Below are 19,930 nucleotides of genomic sequence, written 5' to 3' on the forward strand. Positions count from 1 at the left end.
TCTTTTCTTCTGAACCGCTGCAACGTTCCGCTTCTTGTACTGTGTATTCGCTTGACCTCCTATTCCCTTCCCCATGCTCTTTTTGTACTTTAATAAAATACTTTAAACCTAAAATGGGGGGTGCTTTAGCCTCTTTTCCTCACTGGATGCTCATGTTTAATCAAGTGAGAATTAAAGTTGTGTTGAAGTAGGTGTGAGGGAGAAAGAGAGGCTGATGTAGATGGTGTACTCTGGCCTTTCCCAGCTGCTGAAGCTGCAAAAGGATAACTCCAGCTCCCAAAGCCGTAGGAAGGGTTGTCCTGGACCAAAGGACTGACCTTTCGGATAGCCCGGGAATTTTTGATGTTGCTGATGAAACTAGTGTACTAGGGAGGTAATGACCAGCAAATATGCCCCAGTGCACATTTACATTTGTTGCAAAAAACAGTGTGATGTTACACGGCATGCCGTGAAGGTTTGCCTGAATGTCTCCAGAAAAGGCAGTCTAACACATCAAGGTGTGGTTCCTTTTGGCACTGCCCGTGCCCAAGCCACAAGTCTGCATATCCAGCTCAGATCCATAGGTTTGTTTGTCTGGGCCGTGCCCATCTCTATCCAACTATGTTATGGGCCACATGTGTGTTCCAGTAGACTGTTCATCGTATGCAGGGCCAGTTCCCACAGGGGGTGGAAAAAGTATGTGAACAAGCAGCTGACCATGGAGAAGTGCAGGGACCAGCTCCCAGAGGAAAAGATCTTGTTACCCATAGTGTCAATTTGCTTTGACATCTGATCTAAGGAGTGGAGCAGAAACCATTGGAATTCATCTCAAACCAAGAGAGCTGCATCACCAGGCTATGGGGAAACTGGTGGGCAGAGAGGAACATGGGGTCTCTAGGTTCTCATTCTTGGTGTCTTGCAACTTACCAGTCAATACAGGATCAAAAAACATTTCTCCCCAGCCACTGGCACAGGGTACAAGACGGCCTCATTAAGGATGAAGGGCAAAGAGGTAGGCTGTAGAATTTGAGTTAGCAAGTTAGCCTTAAAAGCTTCAAATGGAAGACAAAGTTTCTGCACATTGGTAGTTCAGTGCAGTGATCAAAGCAGCCTCCTTGTAAGGAGGACCAGCAGGACACTCCAGCCCACAGACGTTATGTAGGTTGGAATAAAGAGCTTGATGAAAATAATTTGTGGGAAGAAAATTGTCAGCCTCACTATTGTCCCCCTCAATGTGAGACATCCTGGACTGCACTTTTATGCATCAGAAACAAAGCCTCCAAAATGGGCTTACAAAAAGGATTATCCCAAAAGAGGGTCTGACCTTCTTACTTTCCTTTGTCACAGGATTTTGAAAAACAAAAGACATTACCACCAAGATTGGTTCCAGTGCTGTCAAGTAAGGTTCTGGACAACCCTCTAAGGTCTCGCACTGTGCTGGTTCAGCCATTGTGGGGCTCCGATTGGGATCAACCAGTGTTGGGGCACCCTGATGAAAGCACTGTTAAAGGTCATGATGGCTCCATGGGGCCAGCAGGCATGCCAGATGGTGGCACAGCAAATTTAATGATGTGGATAATGGCCCACGTTAAGACTGCCGCTATCTGAGGGTCAGCTGGAGCTGCTGGAAATGCTGCTCCTAGCTTAAAAAGAATAATCACTGGCTCCAAGAAGGATGTCCGGGCCATAGTCTGAGAAAGATGCTGCTAACTCTGGGACCTTGGAATGAGAGCGATGCATGGGAGAGGAGATCTCCCATTTGTGATGCTTTATTTACTTATTAGTGGAAGTTTTTTTCTCTTAGAGGATTTACATGACCATTAGGCCCTGGATTGGAACTATCACCTCTTTTGTGGGTGCATGACTTAACGTTTCTCACAGGAGTCAGAGATTTGGCTGAGGTACAGACACCGGAGACGTGCGTCATCGCTTGCTGCCTGAAATTTTGGCGGATGACATGACCCTAAAGTAAGTACACTGCCAAGTAAAAATATCTAAATATGCATTTGATAAAACCCCAAAGAGAAGCTGAGTAGTCACGTTGTAGCGCAGGGAAAAAAGGAAATGACATAATTATGCATAGTGGCACATCCAGAGAAAAGACCAGAGCTATGCAGCGCCATCCGTCATCATTGGGAGCTACTGCAAACACTTCCAGACCCAGCTTGGCTCTTGGAGCAGATTCAGAAGGTGAGGAACCTGCTGGTAGAAGTATCAATCAGAATAAAAATGTTGGGGCAGCAGGTACATTTCTGGGTACCCGAGTCCTGACTCAGCTCTCGTATCTGAGTAAAAAAATATCCCAGAAACCTGCTTGTAGCACATCGGGCACTGTGGATGAGCCATTTGTTGAAGGTATGTGCCCTTTGAGAGGATACAGCCAAAAATGTATCCCTCTGGTGCTAATTTCACCAAGGAGCGTCTTTTGGGTCATTTTTACCTTTCCTCATTTCCAAGTATTCCGGCAATTGGGAGGAGCATTGTGCGCCATGATGGTGTGCAAGAAAATGGCATACTCTGCAACACCAGGAGCGTTTGACTTATCAAAGTAGCACGAGTTGTAGTGGTGGAGTGGGTGTCACCACCTGTCCCACAGTTAGTTCACGAGGCCCAATTAAAACCTGCATTTCATGTACAACCTGAACAAAAGACTTTTCAAGGGTCTCTAGCACTATATTGTAAAATTGATTTTAATCAGAATTTCACTATTTTTGAATAATGGACGTGTAATGGCTCGAGTTACAAGCAAAACCTTAGGAAAAAATTCCTGGTTTTTTCCAGTTTTGCAACTGATTGTTATTTTTTTTTCAAGTTCAGGCATTCATGGTTTAAGCGCAAAATCGAAATGTCTGTATTTGGAAAATCACTAGTTACCTCATGTTTTTACCTTTTTGAGATTCGTTCTATATCAATATAATGGTGTTTTTCTACCTTTAGGATATTTTATGTCTGAAGCAACAATTAAGTGGCTCTCCAGCAAATAAAAATTGCCAGTTTCCTCCTGCCATGAACCTCCAAAGTATTCTTCGAATTCAATGCATTTTAGTAGATTGAACAGAACATTTAAATGTTACGGAATCCTTCTAGCAAATGTTATAGTTAAGAATTTCTCACTAAAAGATTCTGAACTTTGTACAAAATGATTTTGGTTTGAATTTATCTGTAACTAGTATAGTCAAATCCTATTGGTCTAGGCTTATCTTTCCTGAACTGCAATATCAGTTTTTTCTTTTAGTCTAGTTTTGGGTGCATTTTTAGGTCGTGCCTAGCGGCGCAGAGCACATGCGCTGCTCGGTCTGCGAGGCATGCTGTAGTAGAGTATGCCGTGGAAGCCTCGCCCACTCTCCTCCGATATTTTTCATTGGCTAGTGTCATTGTCTTTGATAAACGCTGGATTCAGGTTCTTTATGAGGCTTGTTAGTCCCTTCTTGTTACCGCCTTGTCACCATTTGTTACTGCACATAAGGACTGGGCCTTTTACTTGTCATGTTACACTGACTGCTTTATCTTGTGAGTGAGCCCTATTTTTGTTATTGACACTGATGGGGACAATGGCGGCTGCTCTGTTGTGTCATATTTGCATGTAGAGCACGGTGCCCGCTTCAGGGACACTGTGCTCAGTTTTTTAAAAGTTTTTTTTAGGAACACCGCACTCTGGTTCATTATTTTTTTAATTGACTTTAGTCATGAGCACAGCGCCTGCTTCAGGGTCACCGCGCTCCTTTTTTTGCTTTTATGAGGGCGGCGCCTGCTTCACGGACACCGCGCGCTGCAATGCAATAAATGTTGCTTTTGGTATTGTGAATGACAATGTCTTTTAATTTTTTTTATAAAAGACATTGCCATTTACAATGCCAATAGCTCCAAAACTCGCAGTTGCGAGACCTTTTGCATTGTAAATGCTTGTTTATTTCATATTGTAGTATGTTTGCTTTTGTCCATTATCTCTTCTAAGAGAGTTCACAGTCTGGTTTGTGTTACTGTAAAGATGAGTTGGTGATGACGTCTGAAAGTCAGGTGCCATGACAATTGAGTTACAGGCCCTGTCAGAAATAAAAGGTCTGTTGGTTTTCATTGGACCTAAGACCGTATTAAAGTAAGGGCGCACTGCCCCTGTTTATGCCCTGGCACAACTTTAACTAGGTTCTAGAAGGCACAAACTGGGTCAGTGCACCCTAATACTGATAATGTGCTGTTTCCATGCCAGCCACATACTGCTGTTGGGGGCTGGGGACAGACAGACTGATTGAAGCAGCTGGTCCATGTTTCCCAGTGCAGGCAGCACCCGGCCTGCACTTTGAAGCACAGTGATCTCCCGCCAAGCAAGTTTAGTGAGTGACTGCATCCGCCTGCAGGATGATGTCTGGGAACTGGAAGTAAACCCGATCCCCAGGCATTGACAATGCACCACCACTTGGTGGTGCACTATCAGTACATCTCCTGAAAAACGTTCTGCTTTTGCGCCCATGTACAGAATCGAATGGAGGCGCAGATGCCAAGAATTTTCCTCATTTGCATAGGGTCATATCCCCATGCAAATGAGAGCACGCCCTCCATGAGATAGTGCTGGCACTGTATGTGCCCTAGAGCTATCTGAATTACAGAAGAGGGTCATACAAGCGTCTGTGGCCTCTCTGTAATGCAGCACCTTTGGGGTGAAGAAAAAAGGAATACATGCCCATTGTGCCATCAAGGCACGGTATGTAATACGGCTCTTAGTGTTTTTCTCTTAACTATTTTAACTGCTCAAAGCAGGTGAACTCAGTGGGGGAGATTTAAGATTTACCTTGGGAATGTAATGCAAGATTACGGATTTCCCAGTAATTCTTTAGTTTTCAAGAAATCTTTAATTATAATTACCTGTGAATTCTCCTCTCCCTCGTGAGTTTATGGTACCTCTGGATCTGGCAATTCTTAAAGGGGTTTGGGTGTAGGGTAATTATAAGCCTCCTTACTGGTGGGTGCGAGGAGGGGGCTCCGAATCAAGACCTTTGTCTTAACATGCATTGTCTATGGGAAAGAAACATGAAATCAAAGAGTAACAGTGAAAAGTAGAAAATACGAGCCGTGGAAGAGCACAAGTATAGTTGGATAGGCGGGGAGTCGTCAGCCAGCGAATGCTGACGTGAAGAATTTCCCCCACCACGGACTCATGAAGAAGAGTTACAGGATTAACAGAATCCTGAGGTAAAGGTGTTACCTTCCATGTGCTTAGGAAGGAGTTTGGAAAGCAAACTGAATTCCATATCCCTCAGAGAATAGAGGGTGTGCACCTGAGTGTTGCCAGTGTAGCGATTCTAAGTTGGTAAACGCGTATTAACAAATAATTTTTCCGCCCAATGTGAGTAGGCTCTTTAGGGTGTGCCCCCTCCTCTGGGTGAGAACACATTACTGGTCCTGAGGAATGCTGAGTCGATTAGGACTCACAAGCTGAAACATGTCGACCGATTTTTAGGACGGGGGTTCAAATTTACTTAACCCTTATGTGTCCGATTTTTTTTTACTTTGATTTTAATTGAATTTTGAATCACCCCTCTATTAAAAGCGTTGGTTGGGGGAGTGGTCTACACTCATTTTAACTTGCACCTTTTTGTTGTATCATTACACGTACTAATAACTGGAACCCGATGAAGATAAATGGCTACCTACCATGTGTAGGTGCCTGAGGGCTCCTTTTTCCTCACTGAGAATCCACAACCTTCAAATGTGACACAATTTAAGTTTTACGCAGAGCACTTACGGGTGGTGGTGGTAAGGACAGGTGGTCTCACCCCTTCTCCTACTGTGCTTTATTTGTATTATAGTTTAGATACTCTTTTGTTGTTCTGGAAAGATTATCCCAAGGGGTGTGAGAGTATTCTTTCCTTACCCTTTCTCTCTTGTTTAAATCTGTTAAATTGTCATTCACATTTTGCTCCGGCCCACCATATATGACATGGAGGTTTGGGTCAGCCCACGTAACCCATTAGCTCCTGTCGCTGGGTGAGTTACTGGAGAAAACATCCGAACTTTGTTGACATGATCCCCTAAAAATAGTTCCTTTCGCATCAGTGGCACATCTGGCTCAAAGTGAGTTCTGTTTCATTTATTTTTCATGTTCACTTTAAATACTAGCAATTTTTTTTGCCTGCATTTAGGGTCTCCGGTTAGATGGCTAGGATATATTTTTCGTCTTACTATTAAAGTTGCTGTTGTAAAATGTATAAGTAACTGTAATAATTTAACGGCTTGTAATTTGAGTGCTTGATAAGGTGTTAATTGTTTCCAAATATATTAATAGTAAAAAACATGGCACAAATAAAGTATTGTTTTTAAAAAAAAAAAACACTAGCAAAGCTGACACATCATTGAATGTTTTTTAATTGAAATGATTATTTTGCAGGCCTGTGGCTCCAACGTTTAAGTGGCTGCATGTTTTCTTATATTTTTTTATAGTGCTGTAGCATATGCTTCCAATACAAAGAAAATGATCCAACGCACCACCTTGCCTAGGACAGACATAATGGCTTTGCCAAAGCTTGTTTTGTTTTTGTCACACAGTACTTCCCAAGAAGCCTCCTTGTACAACAGTGAATCCAATGGCTACTTGTAACTTGTAACTTTTTTAAAGGCTGTTCTGTCTACCTGGTTTTTGATTAGTCCCCTTTATATCGGAGAGTAAATTGATGATTAAATGCACATTAGGATTTCAGTTATGATTGCTCTGATGGGTCGATATTCTTTTATACGTTCTTATGCCCCAATTACAAAGGAGGGGCGTAGGCTGAATCCCGATCTCATAACAAACCCTTGTTTACACTGGGATCGGAAATGGAAGTAATGCTGTAACCACTGCACCCACCATCCATCATTTATTACATCGAGATGTTTGGTAGGTCGCCCCTGCCGTCATTTTAGGGAGCAGTAGGGAAGGGTGGGAAATTCATTTACATGCAGAATTTGGTGCAGAAAGCACCAATCTCACATATTTGTCCCTGTTTTTCTGACAAAATGCAACGCCAAGGGATGTCCGTATTTTCCAGATGTGGTAAATGCATCACGCTTCCCCCTCCAACATGTAACCTGAGCATAAGACCCATCATTGTGCCGCTTATTGGAGAAGGTTGATGGCATTAGGAATGCGAGGAGTTAACATATGTGAGGTTTTTCAGCTTCCTTGTTGCTGTTGTCTCTTCCCTCCTTATCGTGCATCTTAGTCGCCAGTCTGGGCACATGTGGTTGCGGTTGAGATTACCTTCAGGTGTTGTGAGGGCGGTGGCGTGCTAGGGCTGGATGCCATAGTTCCTGTGTGGACCTGCGGAGGAGCAGCTAAAGTAGGCGAGCTGCTTCCACAGATAGCCTTTGGTCAAATACACCAACCAATAACATCAATCTCGACTTGTTTCATTGGGTAGTGATTCCTAAGCTCACTTCTGTCGTTTCTAGGCTATGTAAATAACTGGTGTTACTGTTTGTCAATTTAATCAGGATGTGTTTCAAATAGAACCGATCTGAGCTCTGCTGGATGAATAGTTGTTGTTTGTTGACGTGTTGTGCAGTCAGTCCCTTTTGTTGGGCAACAAAGAGAATTGGAGGGATTAGTACCTGTTAATACTGTCAAACTTTTAAATTAGCCAAAAAGAATATCGGTTGATTTGCGCTCAGAATTATTCTATGGTTATTTTGTTGGGGTTTTAAAAAAATATTTTTTAACAAACTGCTCTTGTGATGATTAGGCTAAGTAGCATATTTTGAACATAACCGGTTGTGTTTAAAAACTTTTTTTTTTTTTTTTTTAGAGTTTTATATGCCTCAAACTAGACCTGTGAAAACGGATGTCAGAGTTCTTTACATGAGCATCAGTTTTGTTACAGATGAACACATTTTTTTGTTAGGCACGGGGAGATTAAGTGATTTGCCCAGAATCAAAGAATGTTGGGCGTCCCAGCCGAGACTCGAACCCGGTTCCTCAGCTTCATGGTCGACCGCGCTGTTTGAAATGTAAACATTTTTATTGGTCCCAAAAAGATAGGACTGTCTTTAGATCTGTGGCAAAACCCTTGTGCCCTTGCAAATTTGCCAAAAATGTGCTTGCTGGTCCTCTTCTGCAGTCGGTCTAATACGGTCTCGTGTTGGCTATTGAGAGGCTGCTTTTGTACAGTCACCACTGCCATTCCACCTCACCAATAGAACCAAGGTAGTGCCAACTTTGAATGTCAGAAGCACTTCCTAGTTGTAATCAATGACTAATCTGAGTGTTCTAAAGCTGAGGTGCTACCTATCGCCTCTCCACATCCTATCTTTAAGGTGGAGCAAATGCTTTGCATCCATAGACTGCTGATTGAGTTCAGATATAATAGTGAATTTGTGTTCCAATTTCAGGGCTAAAACCTCGTAAGATTCCTGTGTGGGAGCAGTAACACCTATAAAACGAGTCCTATGCAATGTACACAACATAAAATCAATAAGTTCGTCTCCATGCATGTAGCAGGTATCGGGATAAGTCAAATACTCCGTACAATCACTTTTCAAAATCTTAATGATTTCTTGCACACGATTAGCTGATAAAATCCAGCAGAGAGGAATTGACAAGGTTCTTCTGATCTGGCTGTACTTGGGACAGAAGAACAAGAAGTGTTCTTCAGTTTCCCTTTCATCTGTACATGCCAGAAAGGTCGAGAAAGTGGTAGCACCCTTACTACAAAATCCGTTCACCATTGGAATGCTGTACCTGAATTTCAAGTATAGAGATTTGGCTAACGCTGGTTCTATATGATGCAGAAACTCTTCTTAAAGAAAGGTGTCTTTGAAATTCAGGAACCTCTTTGTTAGCTCTCCTGGTGTTGTGTTATTTAACCATGCACCATTGTCATGAAGCTGTTATTTCTTTTTAAGAATAAGCTACGTTCTTTTTTTGTATGATACTGGGGTTAGTCCAAAGCTCTCTCATGCCCAGTCTATCTAACACTTTATGAAGTTGAGCCTCTGAATTTTCCCTTAGATAGTGTGCGACAGTCGTCAAGTAATGATTCTTTCAGAGGAATTGGTATATTATTATTTGACCAGCTTCTAATCCAAAATGCAAGACTCCTAAAAGGAGTCACGAGCTACATTCTTTAGACCCAGGTACAAGTGCATTAGGGTTCATGGGAGCATTCCGCGGAAGTTATAGAACCGCTCTCATGAATGTTTTCAGTTTTTACTATAACCCCTATGTTGTCTGACCCCATGATTCTGCAACGTTCAGGGCGGCTCCAATGCCATGGGCTTGATAAACTTGAACTACTTGGGCCACTGCTCTATAAATGGAGTTCCACAATTTTTGACTAGTACTGTGCTCACGTGTTGGTGTGAGAGCTGGCTTTTTGCAATTTGCATGCCCATGATTCTACATTAGTCAGCCTAACCCCCAAATAGTCAAATTGCTTCACCTCCTCTCATATGGTGGAACCCAGCTTAATATCCCCTCTGTAAGATTTGTGAGGGTTGAAAGCAATGAATTTAGTTTTGGTGATATTGATTTCTGATCCAAAATCCTCACGGGGCAACCCAAACTAATCCACCACATTTTTAAGCCCAAGAGGTGTTCTAGAAATAAGTAAAGTATCATCTGCGAATAGTAAAGCTCCCACTGCTTGACCGGCAAGCTTGGGGGGGATCGCTTCTGCAATCTGATAGTGATTTGATTAATCCATTAATGTATAGGGTGAACATGGTGGGTACAAGGACACATCATTGTGCACACCGCTGTTCACCCTAATCCAGTCTGTCAACCCCCTCTCTCCCCCATCTGACTTGGGCATAGTTATCCTTGTGAAGTCTTAAGAGTATGTCCAATAGGTTACTCAGAATCCCCCTTTATTTTTTTTAGGGTTACCCAAAGTGTTTCCCTGGGAACTAAGTGGAAAGGGGTACGGTGGTCCACAACAACAACGTATACGTGTTCCTTTTCAATAGTCACATATTTCCATAGTATCATTAAACAAGCATTTACAATGCAATGGTTTCGCCTTTGGAAAAGTTAGAGCTATTGGCATTGCTCATGACATTTCTTTTTTTTTTTTTACTTGTAAATAAATGGCATTGTTATTTACATTACAATAGGTCTCACATTTGTTGGAGTTGGAGCTACTGGCATTGTAAATGGCAATTTTTTTTATTCATGCTTTTTTATTTGCAGTGGAGTGATTTTTTTTAAAGTGCACACTATACCATATTATTAGCTTTTATAGCAACTATACAGTAAAGCTATAGCTATTTTAACGTAAAAGGGTGTAAATGGATGAATATAAATAGAAAAAAGAATCTTAAACTGTATGGTGGAATGTATAGCAGGTGACAGAGACTACCGATCACAACATACGTACTTGAAGTGATTGTGGGTACCATATGTTACAAGATTAATCCATAAGATTTGAACACTTTTAAGAGGCACAGTCAAGTATTTTGGAATAACGACAAAGAGAAGAGCAGCAGTTAAAGCGATATAGAAATAAAGAAGAAACTCTGTGTAGAAAATAAAAAAGAAATATCTTAATCTCGCATATATTACAATCAGCCCTAATAAATCATCCAAGCTCCCTCTTCATTGATCTGGCCTGTTGAATTTGGGACTTTTAAGCTGCAGGGAGTGCCACTGTCCTGGAAAAAAGTGGCTTTGGTACTTGATGTTAGGCTGGAACATATTGAACAGGAGAGCAGCAATAAGAGAAACCACAGGAAAGCACATGCAGCAGGTATTATCCACGACCAATGCAATACAAAGAGGAATCAAATGCTTTCTTACAAAGAACCCGGAGCTCACGCTTTACATGACGTCTACCTCGTGTGTATCGTTAAGAAGAGATGCTAACAACAATATGATGTTTGGATAGTCAAGTCCAAGGATGACTAGCCTCCACCAGGGCTTTATAATTTAGGCTCCATGTGATCGCCCTCCTCAAACTATTAATGGGTCTGCATCCTATGGAGAAGTGTCTTTGCAATTGCTTACTGTATACAGGTCTCAGCAAGAGCAAGACACAAGCATACCCTTCATGCTCAAAGTCTGCCTTGGGGCCAGCAATGATGTAAAATATGCGTTTAATCCCATGGCACCTGGTCATCAGGAGGTTCGGGCTCTCTCTCTCAAGCAGCAGCACATTTTGTTAGTTCTTCTTATTGTCCGGGCATCTGGTGTATATGTTGCACTTTATAAAATCACTAACATAAGAGAAATGATCATGAGTTCTTGAGTTCTATGTAAATGTTAGGGCCTTGTCATATTCCTACAATATGGCCTGCAGGATGACTGTGCAAATGTAAATGCCCAAGTCTTATGTTAAAGAGTTGAAAAGAAAAAACTTTTGACGCCTACAGCTGTGTCATTTGGTAGACATGTGTGCATAACAATTGCAAGCGCACCCTTACAAATTACATAGGCTTTTTTTTGTTACACACCGAGTTGGCTCAGTAACTACAAAAAAAATTCAAGGGTTGAGAGCAGAAGCAAAACAGAGAACGGGGGATACGGGCGGAGAAGGAAAATGAAGGATGCGGACAGGGAGTAGCAACATGGGTGAAGGAAAGACGAGCAATGGAGGGACAGAAAAGGACACGGCAAGTCAAAGCAGCACAAGTGAACACAAAACGACGAGACAAAGCAACATGGAGACAGGGAGGAAGCAACACAGGTGAAGGAAAGAATACAAGAGAGGCAGAGAAGCACATGGCGAGGCAGAGAAGCACATGGCGAGACAGTGCAACACAGAGCACGGGGTGGGGGCAGAGAAGCACATGAGATACAGACGAAAATGGAGACGGGGGAGCACAGAAAGGGCACACTAATGCGTCCATGCTCCAGACGAGAGACAAACTCACAATGGGTAAACAAAGCCCTCACAAACCATCAAATAACAAGCTTGACCCTGACATCTTTCCTCTGAGGCCGAAACGTGAAGCGAGATCAAACAAACAACGGAGAGTGAAAGGGGAGGGGGGCGGGAACGGGCACACGGGGAGGGGGTGGAACGGACAGCGGGAGGGTGGGGGGGGCCGGGAACGGGCCCAGAACAAAATACATATGCTTACAAAGTGAAAACACATTTATAAACAAAATGCTCCTTACCTGATCGCCTCGTGGGAACTCGAATCTTGCAGCCAACTCCAACAGCAGACACTTTGAAAAAGAACAAAACAGGCCCACTCGAAAAAAAAAAATAACACACACCCACCGCCGCGATGATGAACAGAAGTGGGTGGAGAGGGAAAAAATCGCGGGAACGCCCCCGAATCTGCTCCGGCCTTGACGGACAGATCCGGCACCCAATGGCTAGCCTCCATATATGGAGCTAGCCAATGGGAGCCGGGGAACGTTCCTGAAGTCCTTATTGTAAGCAATGGATTTCGCCTGCGCCGAAAAGCTGCGCAGAGCGCAGCCTTCGGCAGGCGAAACCCAAAAACGGAACAATTGATCTTTGGTGCTTGTGTTCTCTCTACAACCTGCCTGCAGAGGTGACCATATGTTTCCTTCCCTTATTCAGTCAAAAAACCTCTCCAGCAGACGCCTGCAGAATATTTTCTGTGCTATATCAATTAGGCTAATCGGCCTATAATTCGCTGGGTTGCTTTTGTCCCCTTTTTAGGTCGAGCAGAACTACCCTCAATGCGTGAGCATTGAAGGTGTCTGCTTCAGACCTATTGTGGCCCATATTTAGGAATGTGGACAGCTACCAGACGCGTGCTTTGACGATGTCAGATTTCACCTCGGGAGCGCGCGTCTGAGCTGCGCTTGCGCGGAGCAAAGCCCTTGCTCACACACAGACACAGGCAGCCCCCACCCCTCTGCATGCACGCACAAACACACACACACAGGTGCGCGCATGCACACGCAGGCATACGGCACACATACAGGCACACGGCACACTATCCCCTGCCTCGCATTCTCTCTCAATCACACACAGTCACGCATGCGCACACACATTCCCTCGCCCACACACGCGCGCACACACTCCCCCCCCCCCCACAGGCATACACACAGGCACGCACGGACTTCACATCAGCCCTGGGCCCCACTCACTGACTGCGCTCTTCCGCCGGGGCTCCTCACGGCGCGGCGCGTCTCCTCTTCTGAATCGGGGCTCCCTCAGGTCAGAGGAGCCCCGCAACAGGCACCACACTCCTCCTTCTCCCCGGCCCCCTCCTGGGGACCCGGGCTACCCCGCATGCCTTTTCACGGACCTCGGGAGGCGGGACTTCCGGGTCGCCGCGGGCAGCACGGCGGCACCTTCCCTATCACTACAAGGGCAGGAGATGTTCCACTTGATCCCATTACATCTCTATTACCAAATATCCATCTGTGGATAACCATAAAAAACGGAAAAGATTTATCCAGAAATGCGTCAGAGCAGGTAAGCAATGTTGTATATGGTGCGGGGAGTTTTCGCTGTTAGATTTATTTATAAGCGACTTCCTGTATCCTGTTTATCTTCTACTTCTCATTGATCTACCTACGAACATGCTTGCCCCTCTTTGACCCCCCTACTCACTAAAGGTCCCTAGAAGTAAATCCCCTGAAGTTATCGTTTAGACATTGACGTTGATTCACTAAAAAGAGGGTTGGGAACTCGATTTAACGCTCCCTTCGACCCCCCCAGAGACATGGCTGTCTTGATCCATTCAACCCTCAGTGGCCTCCTGTGTACTGATAAAGAGCTGTTGGAAGGGAAAGAGAGGGCATTGCTCAACAGTTAGGGTGACCAACTGGTTATTTTCTCTTGTCCGCTCTCTCTATTATTGTCTCGGTTGTTCCTTCTGCATTCTCTCTTTATCTCAACCCATCTTTCGTTGCCTTAAAGTTCCTCCATGTTTCATGCTCACCAGTATAGCGCCGCGAGGGACGAGCAGTGTGCTCTACTTCAGTGTATACACTTGCTCATTCCCTCTTTCTCTGGCTCCCTCCCCCCTCTTTAAGTCTCCGGACCCCCCCCCCCTTCGCCCCTCACTCCCTCTCTTCACACACACCCCTCCCGCTCTGTTGTAATTACTGCTCTGAAGAGCTCTGTGACTCTCGCAGAACACACAGCAAGAGTCGCCTCCAGAGCTCTCGTTAAACACCCCTCGGTGAGAGCAGACGGGAGCCGAGGCTGTAGCAGAGACTCAAGAGCAGGGACGGGGGAGAGTGCACACAGCTGGAGTAAGACCAGCTGCACCTCCCCATAGCGGGGGCTCCTGCATCAACAGCCATTAACCTCCCCTGCAAGGATTTCTGCACCACCATCCACCGACCTCTAGACCAACAGTCCCTACAATACCATCCACAGACCTCCCCAGCCACAGTTTCTGCATCACAACCAACACACCTCTAGACCACCAGTCCCTACAATACCATCCACAGACCTAACAGCCAGGAAGACTGGACCACCATCCACAAACCTTCCCAGGCAGGATTTCTGCACCGCCATCCACAGACCTCCAGACTATCATTGACAAACCCAACGCAGTCGGCTGTTAAGCCAACTTCTACAGACTGCACCCAACCAGCTGCCCATCACTATGCACAGTCCTGCCTAACCCCCACATCCAGGAACTCTGCACCATCATCCACAGACCGACACACCCAGACATCTTACACCATCCTCCACAGACCGCACCCATAAACATGTCCTACAATACCACCCACAGACCCCCTCACAGCAGGAAGACTGGACCACCATCCACAGACCTTACCAGCCAGAATTTCTGCACCGCCATCCACAGACCTCTAGACTACAATTGTCAGACCCAACGCAGTTGTCTGTTAAGCCAAATTCTACAGACTGGTGTCACATTTGCGAAAGTTATACCTATTGGCATTGTAAATGACAAAGCTATTAATTTAGCTATTTTCAAAACCAAACATAAATAAAAAAAATTGTCATTTACAATACCAATAGCTCAAACTTTCCTAATGCGAGACCTATTGCATTGCAAATGCTTGTTTAAATATGGGCACTACCTCAGCTCTTGGCCCAGAGTCTGGTATTTCTGCTACTTTTAGGATGGCATTGAAGCAGTGGTTTAAAATCAAGCCCCAGATTTCAGTTTCTGAAAGGTATAAGTCACCCGGGATTCTATCAAGACCTGGTGCTTTACCCCGTTTGAGACTAACAATCACTCCTAGAGTTTTTTCCTACGTAAAATTAAGATGATCTGTTCCCCTTTCTACGTCCGTTTGGAGAAGGACTGACTAGGGTCTCAGTGGTCCCTGGACCTATATCCTATGGGGCTGCTTAAAGTTGGCCAAAGTGATTTACCCTGGTATGTGGCTTTATGTGGACGTTTTCCTCCACAACTGGGTCTTTCGAACCTTTAGATATCAAATGCCAGAATTCCTTTACTGTTTTTGGCTTGAGCTGCAGCAAGAAGATCTCTCCAGAAGCCTTTGGGCCAGTTCCTTTTTGCCTCAGGTTTGACTTGTTTGTAAACCTTTCTTTTTATGGCTACTGTACTTCTTGGACCAGTTTTAATGACCTGCGTCAGCGCTTGTCTGGCTTCCTTCCAAGACTCCTCATACCATTCGTTCTTGTTGTTAGCCATTCCCTAGCCTCTGCCTTCCTTGTAGAAAAACCTTTTGATCTTGCCCAGTAAATTCAAAAATACTCCCGTCTTCTAGTTTCTGGTCTGCTTTTGATTGCTTATTGTGGCTAATGAGTGAGCTTTCTACTTCTTCTATTAAAGTGTCTGTCATCCGCCACACAGTTTTCTGCTGCACTCGGCACAGGCCATTTAACTTGCTTAATGGCTCCATTTGAGCTACCTTTAGCCTTCCAATTACCCACCCCGTGGTCATGTGACCAAGTGACTCAGTTAACAGAAAAGAGCATCACCTGAGCCTTGCAGAGGCGACTCCTGTCAGACGGACTAGACTATTCCTTCTGGTTTAGTGGACTAGTAGTACCTGCTATCTGTTGTATCGAGATGCCTTCCTCACGGTCTGTCCAGTTGGCCCAAGAAAACAGAAACCAAGGGGGTTGGCCCAGCCCAGCCTCTTCCCGGCGTGGACTGGCCTGCCCTTTGCCTGGGCTTCGCCTAGGCATGGCCTGTGCTGCGGGACACCTCAAATCATTTTATGGTGCTCCTGCGCCAGAACACAACATTGCAGCTCCTCTGACCTTTGGTAAGATGGGAGTTGTATTCTCCCACGGTGGCTGGTGTGGTATGGGGGTCCCGCGCTGCGGGATGCCTCCTGTGAGTTTATGGTTCTCCTGTGGCAAACATAACGTTGCTACCCCTCCTCTGGCCGGTGGTGAGATGGGAGCTGTGGTCTTCCTCTGTGGCCGGTTCTACGGGGGTCACCAATACAATCCCACATCACCCCACCTGGGTTCTCGGGTTGCCAGTCAACCTGACAAGGAAGCCATTTTAGGACAAGTGCAAAATAACAATTTGCGCACAAGGTCCAGTTGTTGAACCTGTATCCACATATCAATGTAGGTGATCAAGTGCTTTAGTGGAACATGCAACCTATGAGAACATTTTGACTACTCTACAAATCTTATCCATGTGCCATGTTAGATGTAAAACAAACGTTGGTAACGCCCATGATGTGGATGTGGATGATGATGACTATGTCACCAGATATATCTCAAATTTTCAAAAGTTTCCATTGACCTGTCTTGTGTCATCTGAAAGACTGTCAAGATGAATTCACACAAAAAGAACCTGTCTCCCTGGGTCAAGATGAGTTACCTAAGTTGCAGTCCCATCCTGGTTCTCCTGAGGAAAATGTGCCTGAACCTTGCTTCTCATCTTCAATGACACCGTCAATGGAACTCACTGTTCTGACCCCATGGAATCTCTGAGTGTTTGTTCGACCACACACCTCTCTTTGGCATCTGCTCTTGATCATTCAACCCATACTAAACCTAGCATGCAGTATCACCTTTCAGCTTCTTAAAAGTACCAGGATTTTAAGAAATAAACCTAAGGGGCCCAAGTTACTACCGAATGTTGAAGTCCTGTTTGGCTGTTGATATTTTTCAATTTCACGATGGTGTCTTTATACTGGGGAGGAACATAGTGTTGCATGTACGCCACTCTTCATATGATTGTCCCATTGGTATTCTCTTTTGACCGCTTCTGTGACGCTAGCACATTTGTATAAATATAATCATTTGTCATAGATACTGGGCGCTTGATGCCCAGAGAGCAAACTAAAACTCCTTCTAAAGTTCCCCAATATGCACTGCACTATATCAACCAACCTGCAACATAGCATTGCCTATGGATTGATGAGCTAAGCCTGGCACTGCGTGGGAGAGATGGGCTCAGCTAGACCGTGACCTAGAAGTTGTCCTAAAAATGTTTTAATATCAAGTAAAACCAGCTTCATATTGCTGTGAGCAAGGGAGCATAGTTGAATAATGTTATTCACACAAGGAGGTTATAGTAGTGTGCTCTCTTAATTTTCATTACAAAATGGAACAGAACCATTCTTTTTGTGACACAATTGTCCAAATAAATTAGCTAAAAGTTAATGTTTAAAAAAAAGTTATAATATCTTGCATTTATGCAAAGCTTCATTTCTTAGTGCTGTTAGATAGGTTGTTACTATTACTTGATTTAATTATACTCGGTTTAGCAAGCAAAGCAGAATGTCAGGATTCCAATTTGTGGCATTCAAATCACCACGTCTCGCAGTGATCATTTTTCTTCAATTGATCCCTCCTCCCAGCTGAAGAGAAATCCATAGAATATTCCAGTATTTCAGATCCAGGCACAGTACACAAAAGCATTGCTTTTCCACAGCAGCAGATCATGTGCATTCCAATTAGAAAGGGTTCTGCTGCAAGCTCTGTGCTCCAGTCAGGTCTGATTAGAGAAGGGAACCTCAACCCTCCATCCCTTAATACGTTCTCCACACCCCTAACCTAACACAGGGGCATCCTTGAGTCCTGTATGGATGGCCAATCCAATAAAGGAAGAGTAGCAAACCTATGTATCACCGTTAAATTAGCTTCCTAAAATCATTGAGTACTTTAAGAGAACACTACACGCTAAACACCCCTACACATGAGAATGTAAAATGCAAACCTTTCTCTAGGTAGATTGGTGAACAAGCTGTGGAGTGGTTATAGATTGACCAGAAAAGGTGGTAGAAGCTGCAAAGCCATCATATTTACAAACATTCTGCAGGAGGTAAATATTTAAAAACTGGCAAGAAGAAAAGCCACTAAGAAGTATTACTCAGGACAATTTTTGTGGTTTAGGTTCAAAAGTCTTTAAGACATATGTATCTAGAAAGCATCAGTCACCTGACGATAAACATATGTTTGAGGCTGGCTTTGCTATAATTGGAATCCTTAAAGAAATTAAATGTAGTCCTTTTTAATAGCATCAAAAAGGTATAAGTATGAATCCTGCTTTTATTTGGACCAGATATGGTCACTCTTCCAAGGTGGTCATGCCACGTTTCTTCAGAAATATACCTAATTATTTTTCAAAATTTTTAATTGTGTCCAGGCAGTTTAAATAATCAGTTGAGCATGGCACATGTAGATGCCAAATTGGTTTCTGGTCAGGCAATGTCAAAAATAGGAAGAGTTTTGAGACTTTTGAATTGGGAAACGTTTTTTCTAGATGAAAGGACAGAAAGCAAGGCATAGTTAAAAAAACGTGCTCCACATTTCAACAGCTTTTAGGGACAGGAAAATCTTTTATATATTTACACCTCCATTTTCCAGTAATTCTGAGTAGCATCTCCTATGGGCACTCAAGTCTCCCGTCCACCTTTAGAGCCTGGACCAAGCATATCCTGTTCACCAGTTCTCTAGGATGGCCAGAGGATTTCTGATAGTAAGTCTGCAAAGGCTCAGGATCCCATTAGGGACTCCAGCATTTTCACAGCTTCTGGGGGTGCAAGATAACTCTTGGACTGTCACCAATTTTGTTTTCTGTTTCCAAGCCAATGCGCAGAATCTCCTCCCCATGTCCTCACGATTCACCTCTAATAGTACGGCTCACGGTGCCCTTTGTGATCATTCGACCTTGCAGCACTGTAAAATTGGCAATGGTATATCTCCATAGCCATAACTTTTAGATGGGACTCCAAAATGTGCTCAGCTTTTTACATTCCCTTTAACATATGCCCATGCTTTCAATTTTTGAAAAAGAGCTTACACTTCTTCATCGGAAAGAAAAGTGTAGGTTGGCAACTAATGTAGGATGACCACTATGAATATGAGAAACATCAAACAAGTGCCCCAAATCTGGTTTGCCTTGGTCTACTTGCATTGTTCCCCTTAAGAAGGCTTACCAGTTACAGGGGCCTTTTTAATTGAGCTCCATATTCTACAAATACTGTGGCCTGTATGAAAAATGGAAAGGTGGAATTAATTCACCCATTCTTTCATGTACACATATCTTAAGGTCTTGATAGTCTACATACCATTCAAACAAAGTGTATAAAGATTATCGCTATACAAAATCAATAACCAAGTTATTTTTTTTATTTCACTTACCAGGTGCTGTCCCACAACTTATACACAGTATTGAACATCCCCATCGACCCAAAAATCTTAGATGACCATTTCAGAGATGATGAGACTAGTCCTGTCTCCTCCCAGGGATACATGGTTTATCTTAACTCGTACATCCTTGATAAGGTAAGACGCTTGTTTCAGAAAATAAGAGTGCCTAATGATTTAGTTAATCTTCTTTCCACACTGCTTCATTTCATGTTCGGTTTAGTGATCTCCTCTTAGATGGTGCTTTATTTTTAAGGGTTGTGTACTGCTGAGTTGCAAGAGATTACATTTTGTGTATTTGCAAGTATCTCAATTAAATCCTTCTTCGATTATGGATCCAGAAATAAACATGTACTGATCAAAAATGTAGACATATACCATATAATACAGGGATTTGCACTAGTACACTTTCTTTGAACGTCTTTGTCAAACGTAATTTTTCTAATTATATGATGGCAACCGTATTCTTGGTACTTTTATGCACTGCT

General features: G+C 43.7%; 1 protein-coding gene across 1 annotated transcript in view; it reads left to right on the plus strand.

Moving 5' to 3' along the window:
* LOC147733916 (differentially expressed in FDCP 6 homolog) overlaps positions 1-19,930 on the plus strand; it is a 276,207-nt gene that overhangs the window by 26,598 nt on the left and 229,679 nt on the right. Inside the window, exon 2 of the mRNA XM_086952810.1 lies at positions 19,440-19,580. Coding sequence (XP_086808936.1) covers positions 19,440-19,580 — 141 coding nt within the window. The remainder of the gene's footprint in view (positions 1-19,439; positions 19,581-19,930) is intronic.

This window comes from Lissotriton vulgaris, chromosome 1_2, assembly GCF_964263255.1.
Source record: "Lissotriton vulgaris chromosome 1_2, aLisVul1.2, whole genome shotgun sequence".
NCBI classification, from domain to species: Eukaryota; Metazoa; Chordata; class Amphibia; order Caudata; family Salamandridae; genus Lissotriton; species Lissotriton vulgaris.